General features: G+C 40.5%; 3 protein-coding genes across 9 annotated transcripts; 2 read left to right on the forward strand and 1 right to left on the reverse strand.

Moving 5' to 3' along the window:
* The first annotated feature begins 598 nt into the window (after positions 1–598).
* Positions 599–4,625, forward strand: LOC311147466 (phospholipase A and acyltransferase 1-like). The gene is made up of 3 exons (XM_084184169.1): positions 599–635; positions 3,169–3,289; positions 3,471–4,625. The coding sequence occupies exons 1-3, from the start codon at positions 618–620 to the stop codon at positions 3,776–3,778; spliced, it is 447 nt and encodes a 148-aa protein (XP_084040295.1). The 5' UTR covers positions 599–617; the 3' UTR covers positions 3,779–4,625.
* A 320-nt stretch (positions 4,626–4,945) lies between these two features.
* LOC311147475 (death effector domain-containing protein-like) lies at positions 4,946–9,030 on the forward strand. 4 transcript variants are annotated; one of them, XM_084184195.1, is made up of 5 exons: positions 4,946–5,084; positions 6,230–6,892; positions 7,150–7,251; positions 7,369–7,506; positions 7,833–9,030. In XM_084184195.1, exons 2-5 carry the CDS (start codon positions 6,316–6,318, stop codon positions 8,252–8,254), a joined length of 1,239 nt encoding a protein of 412 aa, XP_084040321.1. In that variant the 5' UTR covers positions 4,946–5,084; positions 6,230–6,315; the 3' UTR covers positions 8,255–9,030. The 4 variants fall into 4 exon arrangements, with proteins under 4 accessions (XP_084040321.1, XP_084040320.1, XP_084040322.1 ...); XM_084184194.1 differs by having other exon boundaries at positions 4,946–5,076; XM_084184196.1 differs by having other exon boundaries at positions 4,978–5,080.
* Positions 9,031–12,791: 3,761 nt separating this feature from the next.
* LOC311147473 (UDP-glucuronosyltransferase 2C1-like) lies at positions 12,792–21,089 on the reverse strand. 4 transcript variants are annotated; one of them, XM_084184187.1, is made up of 4 exons: positions 20,809–20,877; positions 19,127–19,220; positions 16,238–16,263; positions 12,792–14,648 (listed from the first exon to the last, which is right to left on the reverse strand). In XM_084184187.1, the coding sequence occupies exon 4, from the start codon at positions 14,639–14,641 to the stop codon at positions 13,013–13,015; it is 1,629 nt and encodes a 542-aa protein (XP_084040313.1). In that variant the 5' UTR covers positions 14,642–14,648; positions 16,238–16,263; positions 19,127–19,220; positions 20,809–20,877; the 3' UTR covers positions 12,792–13,012. The 4 variants fall into 4 exon arrangements, with proteins under 4 accessions (XP_084040313.1, XP_084040311.1, XP_084040312.1 ...); XM_084184185.1 differs by lacking the exon at positions 19,127–19,220 and having other exon boundaries at positions 20,809–21,089; XM_084184186.1 differs by lacking the exons at positions 19,127–19,220; positions 20,809–20,877 and adding an exon at positions 20,708–20,742.

The following is a 21,089-nucleotide window of genomic DNA, read 5'->3' on the forward strand; positions in this document are numbered from 1 at the left end:
AAATTAGTTGAAATAAAATGTTTTTGTTTTTTTCACCAAGTTAACATACTCAAAAGGGACTCATTTTGTGGAATGACCCAGGCCTACTTTCAATTAAGCTGGTCCATAGCAATTTGTGATTCTCTGTAATTTTGTTTGTTTGTTTTTGTTTGATCTCAACTGACCTTTGATCTGACAACTGATCTCATGTTTTGGATATAAAAGAAACTGTCAGCTGAAAGCTTTAAGCACCTTCAGAAGAATTGATCACTCATAAAATTTGTGGAAAACATTTTGTTGTCATGATGTGTTTGCATTTTGTATGGAGTTGAACATTGAATAGGCTTATTGGAAATTATTTAGAATACATTTTGCCTACCTTTTTATGAAATCTTGTGATTTCTTCAACAAATTCAATATTCTACTACTTTATCCTACCTATTAGAATATTCTCAATATTCTTGCAGACTGGCTAATGTTTTAATAGGCTTCAGCCTGACAATAATATAAATACTAGCCAAACATTAATGAGTCACTGACACTTAAAACATTTTACAAACGACTTTCCCTTAAACTCGAAAAACACGCCCTGCCACCAAACCTGCTAAGATTTAGTTGTCAAAACTATTGACACAAGAATGGACTACACGCAGCAGGTAAGCTATAATATATTTTACCATAGCCTAATGTACTAAGAAAATATTGCGTTCTACAGCAGTCAGTGATGATGAAATTCGTTTGTAAATGTAATTTACATTTGACCAATTTGCATTTTAATTAACGCGCGAGAACACCTGTCAGCTTTACTGTACTCTGTGACTGTAGCCTATCTTTCTGCTGCGGGTAAGGAATGTGCACCTCCAGAACTTGGGTAAATCCTTCCTTGTGTGTGTATTATGTTTTGAAAGCAGGTTATTAATAAATCACTCTTATAGTTTATTTCTTGACCAACTACCAACTTTACAAAATAGTGGGCCTATGTAGCCTACAGTGTCGTTAAATGACAGATGAGATGTAGGCCTATAATATAATGTCCTATAATGTCCTCCCGAGTGTTGCAGTGGTCTAAGGCACTGCATCGCAGTGCTAGCTGTGCCACTAGAAATCCTGGTTCATATCCAGGCTCTGTCGTAGCCGGCCGCGACTGGGAGACCCAAGGGGCGGCCCAGTGTCGTCCAGGGTAGGGGAGGGAATGGCCGGCAGGGATGTAGCTCAGTTGGTAGAGTGTGGCATTTGCAACGCCAGGGTTGTGGGTTCGATTCCAGTATGAAAAATAAAAATGTATGCACTCACTAACTGTAAGTCGCTCTGGATAAGAGCGTCTGCTAAATGACGTAAATGTATAATGTATAGTGCCTTCAGAAAGTATTCACGCCCCTTGACTTTTTCCTAAATGTTTTGTGTTACAAAGTTGGATTAAAATTAATTGAATTGTCATTTTTTGTCATCGATCTATACAAAGTACTATGTAATGTCAAAGTGGAAGAAGAATTCTAACATTTGTTAAAAAAAATAAAGTAATGAATAATAAACCACTAATATATCTTGATTAGATAAGTATTCAACCCCCTGAGTCAATAAATGTTAGATTCACCTTTGGCAGCGATTACAGCTGTGAGTCTTTCTGGTTAAGTCTCTAAGTGCTCTGCACACCTGGATTGTACAATATTTGCACATTATTCTTTTTAAAATTCTTCAAGCTCTGTCAAGTTGGTTGTTGATCATTGCTAGACAGCCATTTTCAAGTCTTGCCATAGATTCTCAAGCCGATTTTAAGTCAAAACTGTAACTAGTCCACTCAGCAACATTCAATGTCGTATTGGTAAGCAACTCCAGTGTATATTTGGCCTTGTGTTTTAAGTTATTGTCCTCCTGAAAGGTGAATTCGTCTTCCAGTGTCTGTCGGAAAGCAGACTGAACCAGGTTTTCCACTAGGATTTTTCCCGTGCTTAACTCTATTCTGTTTTTTGTATCATAAAAAAAACTCCCTAGTCCTTGCCGATGACAAGCATACCCATAACATGATGCAGCCACCACAATGCTTGAACATTTGAAGAGTGATACTTAGTGATGTGTTGTGTTGGATTTGCTCCAAACAAACGCTTTGTATTTAGGACATGAAGTTAATTTCTTTGCCACATTTTTTGCAGTTTTACTTTAGTGCCTTATTGCAAACAGGATGCACGTTTTGGAATATTTGTATTCTGTACAGGCTTCCTTTTCTTCACTCTGTCAATTAGGTTAGTATTGTGGAGTAACTACAATGTTGTTGAACCATCCAAAGTTTTCAACTATCACAGCCATTAAACTCTGTAACTGTTTTAAAGTCACCATTGGCCTTATGGTGCAATTCCTGACCGGTTTCCTTCCCCTCCGGCAACTGAATTAGGAAGGATGCCTGTATATTTGTAGTGACTGGGTGTATTGATACACCACCCAAAGTGTAATTAATAACTTCACCATGCTCAAAGGGATATTCAATGTATGATTTTTTTTTTTTTTTTTTTTTTTACCAATAGGTGGCCTTCTTTGTGACGCATTGGAAAACTTCCCTGGTCTGTGTGGTTGAATCTGTGTTTGTAATTCACTGCTCAACTGACGGACCATATAGATAATTAAATGAGTGGGGTACAGAGATGTGGTAGTCATTCAAAAATCATGTTAAACACTATTATTGCACACGGAGTGAGTCCATGTAACTTATTATGTGACTTGTTAAGCAAATTTTTACTCCTGACCTTATTTATGCATGCCATAACAATGGGGTTGAATACTTATTGACTCAAGACATTTCAGCTTTTCATTTTTAATTTATTTGTAAAAATGTCTAAAAACATATTTCCACTTTGACATTATGGGGTATTGTGTGTTGGCCAGTGACAAAACATCGCAATTTAATTTCAGACTGTAACACCAACAAAATGTGGAAAAGGTCGAGGGGTGTGAATACTTTCTGAAGGCACTGTATGATGTGTCTTAAAAAAAAAAAAAAATCAGCACTGCAAGTCTATAACTCAACTACAGTAAGCCTACTGATTGAATGTTGGAAAATTGCAAGAACTATTGTGTGAAATCATTTACCAACCTGCACCTGCGTCTACAATGTTGTCAAACCTGCTCCTAAACCGGATAGGTAAACTGTCACAGGGTGGAGTTTTGAATGCATTGCTTATGGTATGTTCTGTACAGATTGATGAAATTGTGTCAGCTGCCAAGTTTGGAGACTTGATCGAATTATCTTACCCTATTGGATACTCACATTGGGGTGTATATGATGAAGATGGACACATAATCCATTTTGCAGTGGCAGGTGAGACATGAATGTGAAAGCAGGGTAACGCAAGATTGGTGTGTTACAGAGTTCATATATTGATATTTAGAGTTAATGATACCCATAAAGTCTTGAGTCAACAAATTGACAACTCTTTTTATGTAATTACTATTTTATGACCCTCAAGTGCATCTTTATTCCCAAACTGCTTTGATCCTAGATGAGGGGCGGCTGATGAGTACCATCCGCCATGACCTGCAAGCAGCATTTCCTGTGTGTGGTGACCTCCTTCTTGGGCAGACCAAGATACACAGGATGCATCTGATGGAGGTCACCGTGCCCAAAGGAGTTCATGTGATGATCAGCAACAACAAACATGGCCACCAGCCCTCATCACAGGAAAATATGAGGCAGAGGTGTGATGCTCTGATGAACACAGAGTTCCCATACCGACTATTCTCACTCAACTGTGAACACTTTGCCTCATTTGTACGATATGGAGAAGCTGTGTGCAACCAGGTCAGTTGAAACATACATATACAGTTGAACTGGGGTCTCCATCTCCAGTTCTGGAAATTGAATCAGGTGTGTAAGTGCTGGGCTGGAACAAAAACATGTACATCCAATAGCTGCCGGGACCAAAGTTAGAGATGCATATCAAGGACATTCTGGGCACAAAGTACTCATAAAATAAATACATTTGAGAAGCACATTTGAGTTTTTTTTTTTTTATTCTGGGAAGAACTAAGGATAAGGAGTGTGAAGACGGGACAGATGTTTTCCAAGACATTGTGTCTATCTATTTAGTAAACCGGGATCTATTTGACTTAATGTGCTAAATGTTGCCAATGGAGCAGAGCAATATGAAATCATTTGGCATTTGAGTTGTGGATGATTTTGTTGTGATATGTTTGTGGTATTTGGATGAGGTGTCCTACAGGGCAACTGTAGTGTGTGTTAAGAAGTAAAGCTTCCAGTGTGGATTCATCCTCAATCAGTAGCCTGTGTCTATATTATTTTATAATAACCACAAGTAAAGTATAGTGCATATTAGGCTACATTGGTGGTAGCTGTGGGATGGCCTTTGTAGGGAACTGTTGCCATTTGGGGTTTGGTGAGAATGGAAAGATGCTCTGCCTCAGCCCTTAGGCATAAGCTTTTGTGGCGCAGGGAGTACAGCTCTCGTCTCTGCACCGCAGAATCCATGGATCGAGCCCAAGTACAGCTCACTCTCTCCACGTCAGCCTGTTACTTTCTTTTTCAAATAGGTTCTTGTTTCAACGGACAAGTTGTCATTGTAAACAATAATTGTTTCTTAATTTACTTACCGGTACCTGTATAAACAAAGATTAAAATCCCCATCATATATACTGTGAATACTGTGTAGGCTATATTGAATTACATGTATAGTATAGGTGCGATCAGAAAGATGTCCTGCTGTCATAGGCTACGCATCTTGAAGCCTAATTTGTAAATGCCTCCGTTATGAGCTGCATATCACCTTTCATAACCCAAAAACATACTCCTGTTTATGTTGTCATAAACAAAGGATCAATTTCATGTTTACATGAAAGATTAGTTCAAGAGAGAGAGGAAGGAAGGAAGGATGCACTTTACAAGCAAAGACTGTCTGGTTTACAAGTATTCTAACAGGGCCTGAATTAATAACCTGGATGTGAATCCCACTGTGTACCGGATATTCTTTCATTTTAGCTGAGAAAGGAAAATGGGCATGCTAATTGTTAGCCTCTGGAAATATTGACATTATCCACCATAATTGTGTTTTCTGATCTTGAAGGAGCTTAGCATTCCACAAAGAACGTTAAGTAAGTAGGTACGGTCTTTCAAGTTGATTTATTTTGAATCAATGTAGCTAACGTTATTAACTTAAGGTAACGTAGCTAAGGTAAACATTGTTAGCACTAGTTATCTACATTGCTAAAGTTAGCCAACTAGCTAGCATAAGCAAACCAGCCCCTAAGCAAACATTAGCTAGCTACCGATAGTGTCGTTTAATTTATTGTGACCACTTTTTTGTTGTTGTGTGTAACTAAATAACGTTTAGCAAGCTAGCTAACGTTAGTTAATTACAATTTAAACGAGTTGATGTAACGCGTTAGCTAGCTAGCTACATACCAGCTACTTGTTAGCTAACGTTAACTACGTTTCCACAATAACAAGCTGCTTGTAGCTTGGTGGTTAGCCAGTTATCTGGGTGGTTTATCCAGCTAACGTTAGCTAGTTATTTAGGGTTAGGGAAATTGAACAATGACCTCATGTAGCTAACTTAACTAACTAGTAGCTACTGTACTGACTGTAACGTTAGATGGTCATTGTTGTTAACAAGAACTAACGTTACCTAGCTAGCTTCCTGACTGTTGTGATTAACGTTAGCTAGTTATACCAAAGATGATCTATATACTGGCTATGCTATTGTATATAGCTAGCCAGCTAGCTTGGACCTCTGCCTGTCTGAATGGCGCTAGCTACCTACTGTAGCTACGTTGTTGTTGGATTGGTGCATTGAGCTAGCCTAGAAAGCCAGTCATCATTGCCCATTTTCCATGTTGATGTTTAGTAAACTTAGTTAGAGAGTTACGTCACTGATATCATCACTGATGTTGTGTACATTTGTTTCCCTTACTCAAATAAGTGTTATTCTTATTTTAAAAGGATAAACCGGGCAATATGATTTGGCCTAGAAGCTAGCTGTTATCATTACATTAGGAACTTGCAGTCTGGTTAGCTTGCTAGCTATAGACTTGGTAGACACTAACGTTAACGTTAGTAGTTTAGCTACACAGTAGAGAGAGCTTAGTTACCTATCTAGATGCTGAAACTTAAGTGTAGATAATCAACCTAATTTCATGTTAAAAGTCATTCCTTTGTTTGAGATTGTTTGAGTTTATGCTCTCTTTCAGTTCCGATCTTTTACTGTTTTGCCAGGTGTGAAGTGTTTTGTCCCTCTTTTTTTTGTAGGAAAGCAGTTAAAGTATTCAGACACAACATAGAAGTTGTTGGGATTTCTGCATCCCGTTGTCATCGTCCACCCCTAACACAAAGTGATGACCTCACAGCAGCATCTCCTCCCCAATGCAAACGTCAACCCTCCCCTCCTCGTCCCCCAGAACTCGTCAGCTCACCACGGTAGACCTCACATTAATCCAAACCAGCTGGACTCTACTCAGAGTAGTGCTGCGGGGCACCTTGCCCCCCACAGAGGTCTGATGGGTGGTGTGGGGTCCTCATCGGTGGGGACCTCCAGTGGAGTGGCAGTGAACAGGGGCGCCTCGGCCTCCTGCACTAACTCTGCCACCCCCAGGAGGCACTCGTCGGGACGCTTCGAACACTGGCCTGAGGAGGCCGTAGACAACTCTTACGGCTTGTACTCACTACACCGCATGTTTGACATAGTGGGAGCCCAGCTCACGCACCGCGACGTGCGAGTGCTCTCCTTCCTGTTCGTGGACGTCATCGACGAGTATGAGCGCGGAGGCATCAGGAGCGGCCAGGACTTCCTGCTAGCTCTGGAGCGCCAGGGGCGCTGTGATGAGACCAACTTCAGACACGTCCTGCAGCTGCTCCGCATCATCACACGCCACGACCTGCTGCCCTACGTCACACTCAGGAAGAGACAGACCGGTGAGTGGTGGTTTCCTTCTCAACCTTTGTCTTTCTCAGGCCCACTAAAATTCTATTGAAAATGAAAGAGCAAACAAAATGTATTGGCGTCAAGACAGAAAAACTTAGGTTGTCAATCTCCAAAATGTTATTCCAAAAAAAAATTCCCCCTTTTCACCATCCTCTTGAAAACACACTTTCTGTGTTTTCTTAGTTAATAATTTACAATTTACGTTACATTTTAATATTAAGTCACTAACCAAAAGCATTCCTTTCAGTGTGCCCAGACCCAGTGGATAAGTACCTGGAAGAGACGTCGGTGCGTTATGTGTCCCCCAGAGGAGGAGAGAGCAGGGAGGCTGCACCCCATAGGAGGACAGGTGAATGTGTGACTCTGCATGTATACATCTACATACAGTATATGTGTGTGTGTGTGGAAATAGTGAAATGAATACATCTGTAAATGTCTTAGCATTTTTTTCCCACTCCATTAACAGGCCCCCAACCAGTAATATGCTGTTCTCCATCGGGACCCCAGGTGGGCTCCCCCCGCACCAAGCCAGGCCCCCCATTACCCAGCCGCAAGAGGAAGAGGGCCCACACCACAGGAGACTGCAGGGAGAAGCAAACCTGTGGTAAGGGAATTTTGGGTGTTTATTGTGAAAGCATGAAAAATATCCCCTCAAAATAATTCAAAAGCAACTTGTTTAGTAACTTTATGCCTTCAGAGGCCGCATGTGTGTATCTACTTTTTGACAGTTCTTTCATGACAATAAATGACAAAAGAGTTGGCTAAAGCACATGCATACATATCTGCGACCAAACTATACAGATGCTGAATTAAAAGTCTAAATTGCTCCAGAATTCCTTGACTGTATAGTTTCCATGGCATTAGACGGCACACTCTTCCTCTGTGTAACCATTCCCCTTGCTCTTCCCTATTCACCCCACACCCCTGCAGACATCCGCTTACGAGTGCGTGCCGAGTATTGCCAGCATGAATCAGCGCTTCAGGGAAACGTCTTCTCCAACAAGCAGGAGGCTCTGGAGAGGCAGTTTGAGAGGTTCAACCAGGCAAACACTATTCTCAAGTCCCGGGACCTGGGCTCCATAATCTGTGACATCAAGTTCTCAGAGCTCACATACCTAGATGCTTTCTGGCGGGACTACATCAACGGCTCCCTGCTGGAGGCCCTGAAGGGTGTCTTCATCACAGACTCACTCAAACAGGCGGTGGGCCATGAGGCCATCAAACTGCTGGTCAATGTAGATGAGGAGGACTATCAGGCCGGCCGCCGCAAGCTGCTCCGGAACCTGGTCACTGGAGGTGGGGCCGGGGCTGCAGCCGCACCCGAAGGGAGCAGAGGGACTCCATCCTCCTAGAAGCGCATGTCTGCTTCTTTTTGAGTGGGCACCCGTGTCCCAAATAAGAGAACTTGACTTGACAGAAGCAAGGAAAGTGGAAAGTACGGTCTGATTCACAAAGAAGTATGCTGGGTGCCCTGCCCTTTCATCTATGAAGGGAATGTGAAATAAAAGTGAGCAAGAGTAAGTTGAGTTAGATGTATGGAACACAGACATAAGATAAGTGTTTTGAATGTTGAAGGTTTTGTTTTTTTCTGCTGGAAGGACAATGCTAATATTTTATATTGTAACTTGTGAATTGACTATAAAATCTGATTTAACATTTTATTTTGGTATCACACAGCTCTTTGCCATAAAGTGTTCTTGAAATGGCCCCTAGTAGACTATTACTACACATTGCTATAAACAGGCAAGTCCCTGTTGGGACATTTAGAATTTTGTTTACTGCCAGACAAGGACAGAATCATTGTAAGCCAGAGACATACCATCATACAATTATTTGGTAGTAAATAATTTAGAAACATTTTTATCCAACACTTTTGGTACGTTGTCAAATGAACAAATCTTGTGCGGGTCGTTCTTGTTGATTTGGTTCAACAAGGATTTAAAAGATTAACCGTACTGTGTGGTCTCAGATGTGCTTGAAAATTGCAACACAAACAAATTCAACAACATAGAATGCAGTAATAAGTATTTAAAAAACAGCAAGTCATTTTGAAATAATTTTGCTCCCCAAATACTGTATCTACCCTCCCATCTCAAATATTAATGACCTTTTAGAAAATGTGTATTCACCCATGGCTCAGATTTCTATTTCTTGATTTGCTTGTCAATATTAGAATTTCATTAGAAAAAATATACACATTTATTCATTAAAGCTGGAATTCTTAGCAGTGAAATTGCCACGTCTGTTTGCGATATTACAACAACAAAGACAGTACTTCAAACAAGAAACCCTGTTTTTTCCCTCGGACATCATCTCACATCATTGCAAGCGCGATAGAACAGCAGAGTAGGTCCTACACGTTTTTTTTTACCACGAAGCTCCTCTGCGCTGTTTCATAAACAAAACCTGTTTCACCTTATGTGGACCTCAACTTTAAACAATTGTTTTGTAGTTTTATTATATTTGAGTTACAACAAACATACATAGTTCCCCCCTTATTTTTGCTTTTTAATGGTCATTCCATGTAAAGAGAAAAGGCTCTACAGTCGTGGTCAAAAGTTTTGAGAATGACACAAGTATTGGTCTTCACAAAGTTCGCTGCTTCAGTGTTATGAGATATTTTTGTCAGATTTTACTATGGTATACTGAAGTATAATTACAAGCTTTTATTGACAATTACATTACGTTTATGCAAAGAGTCAATATTTGCAGTGTTGACCCTTCTTTTTCAAGACCTCTGCAATCTGCCCTGGCATGCTGTCAATTAACTTCTGGGCCACATCCTGACTGATGGCAGCCCATTTTTGCATAATCAATGCTTGGAGTTTGTCAGAATTTGTGGGGTTTTGTTTGTCCACCTGCCTCTTGAGGATCGGCCACAAGTTCTCAATGGGATTAAGGTCTGGGGAGTTTGGCCATGGACCCAACATTTCGATGTTTTGTTCCCTGAGCCACTTAGTTATCACTTTTGCCTTATGGCAAGGTGCTCCATTATGCTGGTAAAGGCATTGGTCATCACCAAACTGTTCTTGGATGGTTGGGGGAAGTTGCTCTCAGAGGATGTGTTGGTACCATTCTTTATTCATGGCTGTGTTCTTAGGCAAAATTGTGAGTGAGCCCACTCCCTTGGCTGAGAAGCAACCCCACACATGAATGGTCTCAGGATGCTTTACTGTTGGCATGACACAGGACTGATGGTAGCGCTCACCTTGTCTTCTCCGGACAAGGTGTTTTCCAGATGCCCCAAACAATCGGAAAGGGGATTCATCAGAGAAAAGGACTTTACCCCAGTCCTCAGCAGTCCAATCCCTGTACCTTTTGCAGAATATCAGTCTGTCCCTGATGTTTTTCCTGGAGAGAAGTGGCTTCCTCGCTGCCCTTCTTGACACCAGGCCATCCTCCAAAAGTCTTCGCCTCACTGTGCGTGCAGATGCACTCACACCTGCCTCCTGCCATTCCTGAGCAAGCTCTGCACTGGTGGTGCCCCGATCCCGCAGCTGAATCAACTTTAGGAGACGGTCCTGGCGCTTGCTGGACTTTCTTGGGCGCCCTGACGCCTTCTTCACAACAATTGAACCTTTCTCCTTGAAGTTCTTGATGATCCGATAAATGGTTGATTTAGGTGCAATCTTACTAGCAGCAATATCCTTGCCTGTGAAGCCCTTTTTGTGCAAAGCAATGATGACGGCACGTGTTTCCTTGCAGGTAACCATGGTTAACAGAGGAAGAACAATGATTTCAAGCACCACCCTCCTTTTAAAGCTTCCAGTCTGTTATTCTAACTCAATCAGCATGACAGAGTGATCTCCAGCCTTGTCCTCGTCAACACTCTCACCTGTGTTAACGAGAGAATCACTGACATGATGGCAGCTGGTCCTTTTGTGGCAGGGCTGAAATCCAGTGGAAATGTTTTTGGGGGATTAATTTATTTTTCATGGCAAAGAGGGACTTTGCAATTAATTGCAATTCATCTGATCACTCTTCATGACATTCTGGAGTATATGCAAATTGCCATCATCAAAACTGAGGCAGTGTGAAAATTAGTATTTGTGTCATTCTCAAAACTTTTGACCACGACTGTACACACTGCATTTAGTATTTATCAACCATTTAGTTAGTGAAGTACACAGAGAACAATTGTATTTTATTGAGTTGATCAATATTTTTAAATTTTTAATTTTAGCAGACTCTCTTAATATTGATGGAATACTGTCTTTGATCTGCTTTCCAAGTCATCATACATTTTACTACAACGGTATAATTAGGTATATTTTGTTTCATGCAAATGTGCAAGACCAGAGTAGTTGGTGATTATTTTGGACCACATTTTCAGGACATCTTTGTCCACAGTTCATTACCCTAGAATCAATCAGACAATGTAGCATAGTGTAGTGCTACCCAAGTTAGGAGCCTCTGATACTTGCTTTAGGAAACAAGGAACAGTAAACATGTCGTACCGCCTTGGGCCAATCAGTGTAATTTTCTAAATGCTGGATCTGTACGGCAAGATGCATCACTTACCTACGTTTTGTCAAAATCGGCCCAGTGCTGTCTGAGATATCGCGTGTGACGAACGTACGGACAGAGTCAGACCCACAGACAATAACATTGAGCAAAGACTGCCATCTGATAGATTATTTAATACAGTTGGCTATACCTCTGACATATGAGGGTGTTTTCTAGGCAACATTTTCTATAGGTTGAGTGTATAATGTGTACATCTGTTACTTTGAACAGATGTTCAATATCTATACGATTCCTCCCACATGAAAAGGTAATATAGTTAATCAGAGTGCAGTATCTGTAATATTTGTATTCCCCTAATATGTTTTAATTTGTGTTGGTAAATGAATGTTATAGCCAACAAGATTAGCATTTCAGCGCTGCTACTTATAGTCTCTTTTCCTGGATCAATATACTTTTTTATGGAAGATTAAATGATTTTGCCAACCGCTTTCAAAATTCACTCTTGCTTTTAACTTGTTAAAATTATCAGTGACATTTCCCTTTACCTTTCCATATGTTAAATAAAAGAGCTAATCATATTTGGTACTAAAATCTAATCTTGGTACATAAGGTTCTGTTTTAAGTAAGAACACCAGAAATTAAATTCACATTGTTTTGCAATATGTCACGTGCCATCTTTTATTTCAGTTTTACTGCTACTTTTTCTTGCTGTTGGATGAGAAAAATACATTTAAAAGGAATTGTAACCAATTATCTATAGATAGATAGATAGATTTGAAAAACTAGTCCCCTCAGCCAACTGAAGTTATAGAGAAGTTTGCCATACCACACATTAAAGCAAGTATTACAATGCAATACAGCTGTTCATATGTTTCCCTAATGGAATATAACACAAAGTTGCAAACTGGTATCTACTATATAGTTTCTATGTTATTGTTTTTAAGCACCTGTCTTAATAGATTGCATGTCTGATTATGATCCCCAGAAACATGAGACAACTTCTGTAACCTGTAGATAATTCAATAGGCTATATTTAGTTTTCTTTGGAACTTTTTTAAATTCATTTTTCTTGCGTAGTGCAAGCAAATGGAACTGTTCATAAATTGGAGCGATATTGTCAATACATACCATACAGCAGATGGGAAGGAGCACTTTATTTTTTATCTGTTTTAAATATTCACCTGTAGCACACAAACATAGTCAAATCCTCTACTCAGAAACCAAGGACATAAAAGCAAGAAATGCATCACATTGTTTGCCCATATTCGCCGTATGTTGTGTTTTTTTCTTTTTCTTTTTTGGACCAAAAAAGAGATTGTGGTATTACGTGAATATTTACATTGATATGTGACTGGTACATTTGTCTGCACAAATACAAAAATACGTTGTTTAAAAGTCAATAAAAATGTTGTATAAACAATGTGACATTTTGAGCAGATTGCATTGATTTTAAATGCTTTACTGCTGTTTGTATTTTATTACAAGAAATAGAATAATTGAGAATGACTGAAACCGGCTCTAGTCTAATATAAACATTTGTGATTTTGACAATGTTTCATGCCTATTTGTCTTGTAGTAGAATATAGTAGTTGCGTAGTTGTATATACTGTACTGTAGTATGTAAAACTGGAATTCTTCAGAGACTACTGCAGTTTTTCCTTTTTCTTTCGGCAAAGAGCCCTACCTAGAACCCTGCAAGTCATTAGGGTTAGTAGCAGGACAGAGACAACAACAGTCAGGAGAAGTACCAGTATATCCACATTGTGGTAAGCATACCAGGGCATCTTGTAGGACTCGGTGCGCAAGTGTGCTGCACCCTTGTGCCTCATAGCAAATTCTAGCCAGAAGATGGCGTTGTCCATTGGTTTGAGAGGTGTATCGTGGTGGAGCTTTGACATCCTGAGCATATTCTCTCCGTAGGGCTTACTCTTGTCCAGGATGTCTGTCAGAGCCTGTGTCATAGGTTCCACCTCTAGGGCCGTCACCTCGAGAATCTTAGCCACACCCCTGGCCTGTAGACGAAGCATGTTGTCAAACTGGTCAAAGATGAGAGGAAGGCCTAACATGGGAACCCCATGGTAGATGGCTTCATAGATCCCATTGGTGCCCCCGTGTGTCACAAAGGCTCTTGTTTTGGGATGGCCAAGTAGGTCGTTCTGAGGCAGCCAGTTCACCAGTAGTGTGTTGTTGCCTAGAGTAGAGGGCTTCTCTCCTGTATGTCTCCACACCACCTTCTGAGGCAGGCGGGCGAAGGCAGCTGCAATTACCTCTGAGATCTCCGGGAGGAGGCTACCCAGCAGACTCCCCAAAGACATGACCACGACCCCATGTTCCCCCGAGCTCTGCACAAATGCCTCTAACTCTGCGGGCAAAGGCTTAGAGGGCTTACACTGGAAGCCCCCCATGTAGACCACGTTGGGCATGGTGGGGCGTGGGAACTCAAACACAAAGTCCACTCTCATCAGCCATAGGTCAGCCCCCTGAATGAGAGAATAGATATTGGTGTTTGGATCGATGAATTCGTTGATCACACCCTGGTATAGAGGTCTTGTTATGCCGTAATCAATATAAAGAGAGATTCCATAATGCAAGACGTTTTTTAGTTTGTTGACAAAACTCATTTTATCTGTGACCAGCGACCCAATAGTTGGTATGTAAGAAAGGGGCGAAGGTGCAATCGCAAAGTGTCCCTCTGCATTGGTGATCCAACGAACGTTGAGCACAATAGGAAGACCCAAGTAACTCCCCAATACAACTCCTCCTGCAAATCCAGGATCTGTCAACATTAAATCAAAATTGGCTCCCTTCAGCTTCTCCATTAACTGTTTGTCCTCCATGGCTAAGCGGGCCATTTCAGCACTGCCGCGATGGGCCTCCTCCAGCAAATTAATAGTCTCCTTCTGTAGCTCGATGAAGGACAAAATGGATCGCTCTCGTGTCCATATCTCTAGGCTCCTCTTCAGGAAGGATGCCATGTACTGCGGGTCCTCCAGGCTATTGGCCCCGGGCACGGGCAATGTGACTGAGGAGTAGTGGGGGGCGTGTTCAGGAACGTACCAGCTAGTGGATGAGCGGACCACTGTTAAAGAGTGCCCCCGCAGGTGCAGCTCTCGCAGGAGGATGTCCATGTTGAGCCAATGGCTGCCGTCCACAGGGTACACCAGGATGTTGCCAGCCTGGCTCTGAGCTGGGAACACCCACAGGAGACAGGTCAGTAGGAGGAGAGCAGGATGTGGAGGGAAGCAGGGTGGGGCTGCCACGGTGACTATCATGGTTTGTCTGGAGAGGAAAAAGAACGTAACAAATACGGTTGCTTTCTATAGTTGAAAGTGTTTTAATTGACCACTGCTTTCCACCCCCGTCTCACCACACACACACACACACACACACACACATTAATTCATGTGACTATAGTCTCAAACATACAGGTAACTGCCAAAATAAAGGAAACACCAACATTAAGTGTCTTAATAGGGCGTTGGTCCAGCACGAGCCAGAACAGCTTCAGTACACCTTGGCATAGATTCTACAAGTGTCTGGAACTCTATTGTAGGGATGTGACACCATTCTTCCACGAGAAATTCCATCATTTGGTGTTTTGTTGATGGTGGTGGAAAACGCTGTCTCTTGCGCCGCTCTAGAATCTCCCATAAGTGTTAAATTGTGGGTGAGATCTGGTGAATGAGACCAGCACGGCATATGGTTTACATTATTGTCATGCTCATCAAACCATTCAGTGACCACTCATGCCCTGTGGATGAGGGCATTGTCATCCTATGGGGGCATAACCATGGTAGCCAAAATAATGGCCTATCTAACCAAGTATAACATAATGTTTAGTGTGTGTGTGTGTATTGGTTGCATATTTTCAGACTGCCATTGGTAAAGAGATGACTTACTGCAACTTCAAGATTTGCCGGCAGAAGAGGATATGAAGCTGGCTAGGCAGATATGAGGGTAGGTGAGGCAATTATTGATAATAATTCGTGCTTAGATTAAACATGATGAGAGTAGCATTCGATTAGCAGTAGTTGTAGTCATGTTGTAAACTTGAACCAAAGTTGGGTCCCTCCCTTTACCCGACACCAACCTTTGTGAGAGCCACAATGGACATGGTCAAACAAGTTTTGACAAGATAATGGATGATATGTACTGCACATAGATATGATCTCATTCAGTGTAATCAGAGGGAGGCACATTACATGTCTGATACTGGGAGGTCACTGAAAGCATAATGTGCTATTGAACCAATTCTCAGTTCAAGTAAGTTCATGCTAGTGATTAAGCTTGAGGATCGTATGTACAGGTACTTTCTGTTACTCATTTACAGAAAGTCATAACATTTTGCAATCTCTTGTGTAACACAACCTCATATCAACTTTCCCTGAATACAAAAGTGTGTGTGTATAATGTAGCTTACACATGGGTCATTCCATGAAAAGTGTTTTTTGGATAGTGTAATTATGTCACACAAAAAACACCAACTTTATTTCACCTAATTTGAATATTCTGTCAGAAAGAGCACATGTTCCACTTTATATATATATATTTAAAATTGTATTTCAAGAGGTCAAATTAAGAAAAATGCCAATTAAAGTAACAGGAAAAGTGCTCATTAAAGTAACAGGGTTGACCGTAATAGGGTTGACCATAACAGGGTTGACGATTTCATCTTAAATCAGCCATAACTCCCGTTGTGGCAGGGGAAATGTTGTGGGCAACATGGAAGGGAAATGTAATGCAAGCTTAACAAAAAAATTTGTTAAAACATTTCTAGCCCATGTAACTATTGGTAACATGGTTGACGTGTTATGCTTGATGCTCTACAAAACACCAGAAAATTGCCAAAAAGAGAAGAACCAGCTCACCTGCTTTTACACGTAACAAGGTTGACCTTAAAATGAAGGACAAACTTAAATTAAACACTAATCACATGAAATAAAACAATCTTCAGAAATGACTTTGTCAAAGCAACAAAATAACTAGGGTTTTACTAAATTTATGATGGTGAAAACTTGGGAAAATGAAAAGTGGGTTAAAATCTTCCTAGAAGTCAGAAAAAGATGTGGACATTTCAACATTTCTGGCACTTTCGCAAGTCTTTATTTATATTAAAAATCGGATTATTTAAATATTCCATGTGGTTTATATTAAAGGGCACTTAATTTAATATAACAGGCTTTTAAAATTCAATTTTGGTGCACAGTTTCTACTTAAAATATCAAAGGGACACAACAGCACTCTATTCGTGGAACGACCCAGATATACAGTGCCTTGCAAAAGTATTTATCCCTCTTGGCGTTTTTACTATTTTGTTGCATTACAACTTGTAATTAAATGGATTTTTATTTGGATTTCATGTAATGGACATACACAAAATAGGCCAAATTGGTGAAGTGAAATGAAAAAAATAACTTGTTTCAATAAATTCTAAAATATTAATAACGGAAAAGTGGTGCGTGCATATGTATTCACCCCCTTTGCTATGAAGCCCCTAAATAAGATCTGGTGCAACCAATTACCTTCAGAAGTCACATAATTAGTTAAATAAAGTCCACCTGTGTGCAATCTAAGTGTCACATGATCTGTCACATGATCTCAGTATATATACACCTGTTCTGAAAGGCCCCAGATTCTGCAACACCACTAGGCAAGGGGCACCACCAAGCAAGCAGCACCATGAAGACCAAGGACCTCTCCAAACAGGTCAGGGACAAAGTTGTGGAGAAGTACAGATCAGGGTTGCGTTATACAAAAATATCTGAAACTTTGAACATCCCACGGAGCACCATTAAATCCATTAATAAAAATGGAAAGAATATGGCACCACAACAAACCTGCCAAGAGAGGGCTGCCCACCAAAACTCATGGACCAGGCAAGGAGGGCATTAATCAGAGAGGCAACAAAGAGACCAAAGATAACCCTGAAGGAGCTGCAAAGCTCCACAGCGGAGATTGGAGTATCTGTCCATAGGACCACTTTAAGCCGTACACTCCACAGAGCTGGGGTTTACGGAAGAGTGGCCAGAAAAAAGCCATTGCTTAAAGAAAAAAATAAGCAAACACGTTTGGTGTTCGCCAAAAGGCATGTGGGAGACTCCCCAAACATATGGAAGAAGGTACTCTGGTCAGATGAAACTAAAATTGAGCTTTTTGGCCATCAAGGAAAACGCTATGTCTGGCGCAAACCCAACACCTCTCATCACCCCGAGAACACCATCCCCACAGTGAAGCATGGTGGTGGCAGCATCATGCTGTGGGGATGTTTTTCATCGGCAGGGACTGGGAAACTGGTCAGAATTGAAGGAATGATGGATGGCACTAAAAACAGGGAAATTCTTGAGGGAAACCTGTTTCAGTTTTCCAGAGATTTGAGACTGGGACGGAGGTTCACCTTCCAGCAGGACAATGACCCTAAGCATACTGCTAAAGCAACACTCAAGTGGTTTAAGGGGAAACATTTAAATGTCTTGGAATGGCCTAGTGAAAGCCCAGACCTCAATCCAATTGAGAATCTGTGGTATGACTTAAAGATTGCTGTACACCAGCGGAACCCATCCAACTTGAAGGAGCTGGAACAGTTTTGCCTTGAAGAATGGGCAAAAATCCCAGTGGCTAGATGTGCCATTCTTATAGAGGGGGGGTTGAATAGTTATGCATGCTCAAGTTCTGTTTTTTTTTGTCTTATTTCTTGTTTGTTTCACCCCAAAAAACATTTAGCATCTTCAAAGTGGTAGGCATATTGTGTAAATCAAATGATACAAACCCCCAAAAAATCCATTTTAATTCCAGGTTGTAAGGCAACAAAATAGGAAAAATGGCAAGGGGGGTGAATACTTTCGCAAGCCACTGTAGCTATTATGTTCAATATCACATGCACACACACACACACACCAATAGGCTATGCCAGGGATATTCAACCGGGGGTCCGCAATTTTAGATTTTTTTTACGTGGAAATATATTTGTTTCATTTCAAGGTTTTTATGAATATCGCTATCAATAACAGACTAAACTAATTTTGAATGACATGCCTACAGTAGAAAATAGGGGAATATCTTCTTTCTAATGATGTCAACTTCATTTCTCAACTCCTAATATTGAGTATATTACACTATTTGGAGCTAATTACACTCACTTGAGTATATGACATAGGCTTTGAAAAAGCACCAGCGAGTACCAGTCGTGGAAAATGATGCTGGCTGCGCGCAAGCTTTCTTGACTTGGACATTCATTTTTGCCAACACATTGCTAAGGGATGGATTGAAATGTACAGAATGGTTACCTGTAAGAAAATGGGGGAGGGGCTTTCTTTTTCAATTTCGGTCAAGGGGAGGGTTTAGTATTTTTTTTTTTAAAATCTAGTCCAGGGGAGAGTCATGTAATTTGTAATTGATTACATTTCAATATTTCTCAGTGTTTTAGAATTTGTTTGTTATTAGGCTATATATCGTGTGCCTCATGCCGGCCCTCATCTCTGATTCTCCGCTGGGCGTGCAATATCAAGTATGCCTATAGGTCTATTTAGTGTGGTCTCAATCAAATGATCTATTGCCTATAGGCAACGAAGTGCATGCTCGGAGAAGCACAGAGCAAAGTTATATTTCTAAGATAGCTGCTGGGTTGGTGTAAATACAACTAGGCTGCATTACACACTGTAATGGATATTCGAACTCTGAGCCCCGGCCTGCTCTGCTCTTGCTGATCAATAACTTTTTTTGTGTGCTGCCTAAACAATGGCTGTGCTGTGTAGGCCTACCGTGGCAGTTCAGGGGGAGAGTCAAAGGCTTCTTCCGATTTTTGTTGTTGTTGATTAGGCCTAGTCCAATCTTGCGCGCGGACTAGCCTATAACCTATATTATGTTCAGTTTGAGAAGGAGAGAGCAAAGATGAGGAGGACCGGAGGTCAACTTTGATACCTTGTTACTACTATAATTGACTTTATTAAAACAATATGTTTCTTGCCCATGATGTATTTATCAGAGTTATTGACCTCACAATAATCCAAATTCAAGTAATTTACATTGTGGTGCTGAAATTTTAACCAGCAGCTGTGGCACAATCAATCGGAAATGGACAGCTCATGGTGTGGAAAGAAGTCAAATTCAAGTAGGTATAATTCATTTTAACCGTCTTCATTTTAACTATACTTCACTAACAACATGAGGGCTTTGTGTTGGAGCCTATTTCTTCCTATTTAAGAAATAAGAGGTAGGCCTACCTGTTTGACAGACGAAATTAGGCTATAGGCTGGTATATCCATAGATTTGTTGTCAATTCCTTCACCCACCATGCATTCTTTAAATAGCCTGAGGAATAACTGATCCGATTATATAAAGTGATCTATAACAGTGCTTTGGTCCACGATGCTTTATGCTAGCATCAAGCTGTAAAATAGCCGGGAAAGACGTGACTCCGATGCATATGGGAATATCATTGTTTCGTTTCTTTGACATTCAGAGGCTGAGTTACAACCTTCTATAGCCGAGGAGACACAAAAATAGACTTTGCTTGGGAAGTAATCTAATTCCGTCAATATCAATTGATTAAGCTATTCACTTTGTACAATAGAATATTTTTTAAACCCAGACAGTTTTTAGGGAAACACCTGCGACCTTCTCTCATTGGGTTAAACCACGGAAGTAGAGTAGCCAGCAGTAAAGCTTAAATTGTTCTGCTTCGGTAGACCTACTCTGCTAGGCCTAACTTTGGAAAGTATGATGTTCAGATTCCTAATGATGTCTCAGATTTAATTATTTGCAGACAGGGACAGTTTCGTTGCAAACAAGACACCGATTTGGCATTGGAGAAATATGATAAGATGAACACATAACGTTAGGCCTATCTCTCTGTCCATTCTTAGCCTGTAATTTCGGTAATTTGTGTGGTATTAAAAAATATTCTGCTAATATGTCAAATGATGTACAATTGCATGAAATGTTTATAAAAGGCACTTTTAAAAGCTTCATTTCAAAAAGATCTAAGCTGTCAAAACCATTCGTTTTTGAGACAGGGGTGTCAGCGAAGCTGTGTTGTATACATTAGGTATGTAGTAGTTGTATTTATTAGGTATGCTTTTCAAATATGCATTATGATGCATTACAAGCAAAAAATATAAATACAAAATCATAATTATGACAATAACTGTGGCGATTTGCATGACAATTAATCATTACCCTAAATTCCATAATCGTCACAGCCCTAGTTTGGAGTTACCTTCCTAGCTAATAGGCTATGTTAGAGTTTACACTTCTTCCAATTATAATGTGGGAAGGTGAAAATAATGAAAAACCATCTACCAAATCTATTCATTTTTAAAATGATGATTATTTGTCCTTACTATTATCATTCAACGGATGATAAGACAAGACATTTGGAGAAAAAAACATCCCACTGAGCAAAAACGGGTTGAATCAACGTTGTTTCCACGTCACAATTTACCTTGAGTCTGAAGATATGACGAGTACCTTGTTGTAAGTGGCCCCAAAGAACCCCTTTGGGTATGAGAGCACTTCGTAAAAATAGGTTGAATATTTCCAAGGCAATGGAAAATAAAAGCCTGGCAGTGGCTGTTTCTTCACTTCTCCGTGGGTGCATGCATTTCTCTCTGCTTATCGAGGGTTTTCAGAGACTACTACACCAAACATATATGCTGCACTTTGGCACACAGCAGGAAAAGTACAAATTAACTTTGACCCAGATTTCTGACGTGGTCTGTGCTA

This window comes from Coregonus lavaretus, assembly GCF_964263955.1.
Source record: "Coregonus lavaretus genome assembly, chromosome: 20".
Classification (NCBI taxonomy): Eukaryota; Metazoa; Chordata; class Actinopteri; order Salmoniformes; family Salmonidae; genus Coregonus; species Coregonus lavaretus.

What these genes read in the sequence shown, in the direction of transcription:
- LOC311147466 (XM_084184169.1), top strand. An exon ending in AATCCATTTTGCAGTGGCAG is followed by an intron (nt 3,290 to 3,470) that starts GTGAGACATGAA and finishes CTTTGATCCTAG; the next exon opens with ATGAGGGGCGGCTGATGAGT.
- LOC311147473 (XM_084184185.1), bottom strand. Translation starts at nt 20,964, where the DNA reads ATGCACCCACGGAGAAGTGAAGAAACAGCCACTGCCAGGCTTTTATTT. An exon ending in GTCATATCTTCAGACTCAAG is followed by an intron (nt 16,264 to 20,808) that starts GTAAATTGTGAC and finishes CTTCATTTTAAG; the next exon opens with GTCAACCTTGTTACGTGTAA. An exon ending in CTTGTTACGTGTAAAAGCAG is followed by an intron (nt 14,649 to 16,237) that starts GTGAGCTGGTTC and finishes TTTCCTCTCCAG; the next exon opens with ACAAACCATGATAGTCACCG.
- LOC311147475 (XM_084184195.1), top strand. Translation starts at nt 6,316, where the DNA reads ATGACCTCACAGCAGCATCTCCTCCCCAATGCAAACGTCAACCCTCCC. An exon ending in ACTCAGGAAGAGACAGACCG is followed by an intron (nt 6,893 to 7,149) that starts GTGAGTGGTGGT and finishes CATTCCTTTCAG; the next exon opens with TGTGCCCAGACCCAGTGGAT. An exon ending in CAGGGAGAAGCAAACCTGTG is followed by an intron (nt 7,507 to 7,832) that starts GTAAGGGAATTT and finishes ACACCCCTGCAG; the next exon opens with ACATCCGCTTACGAGTGCGT.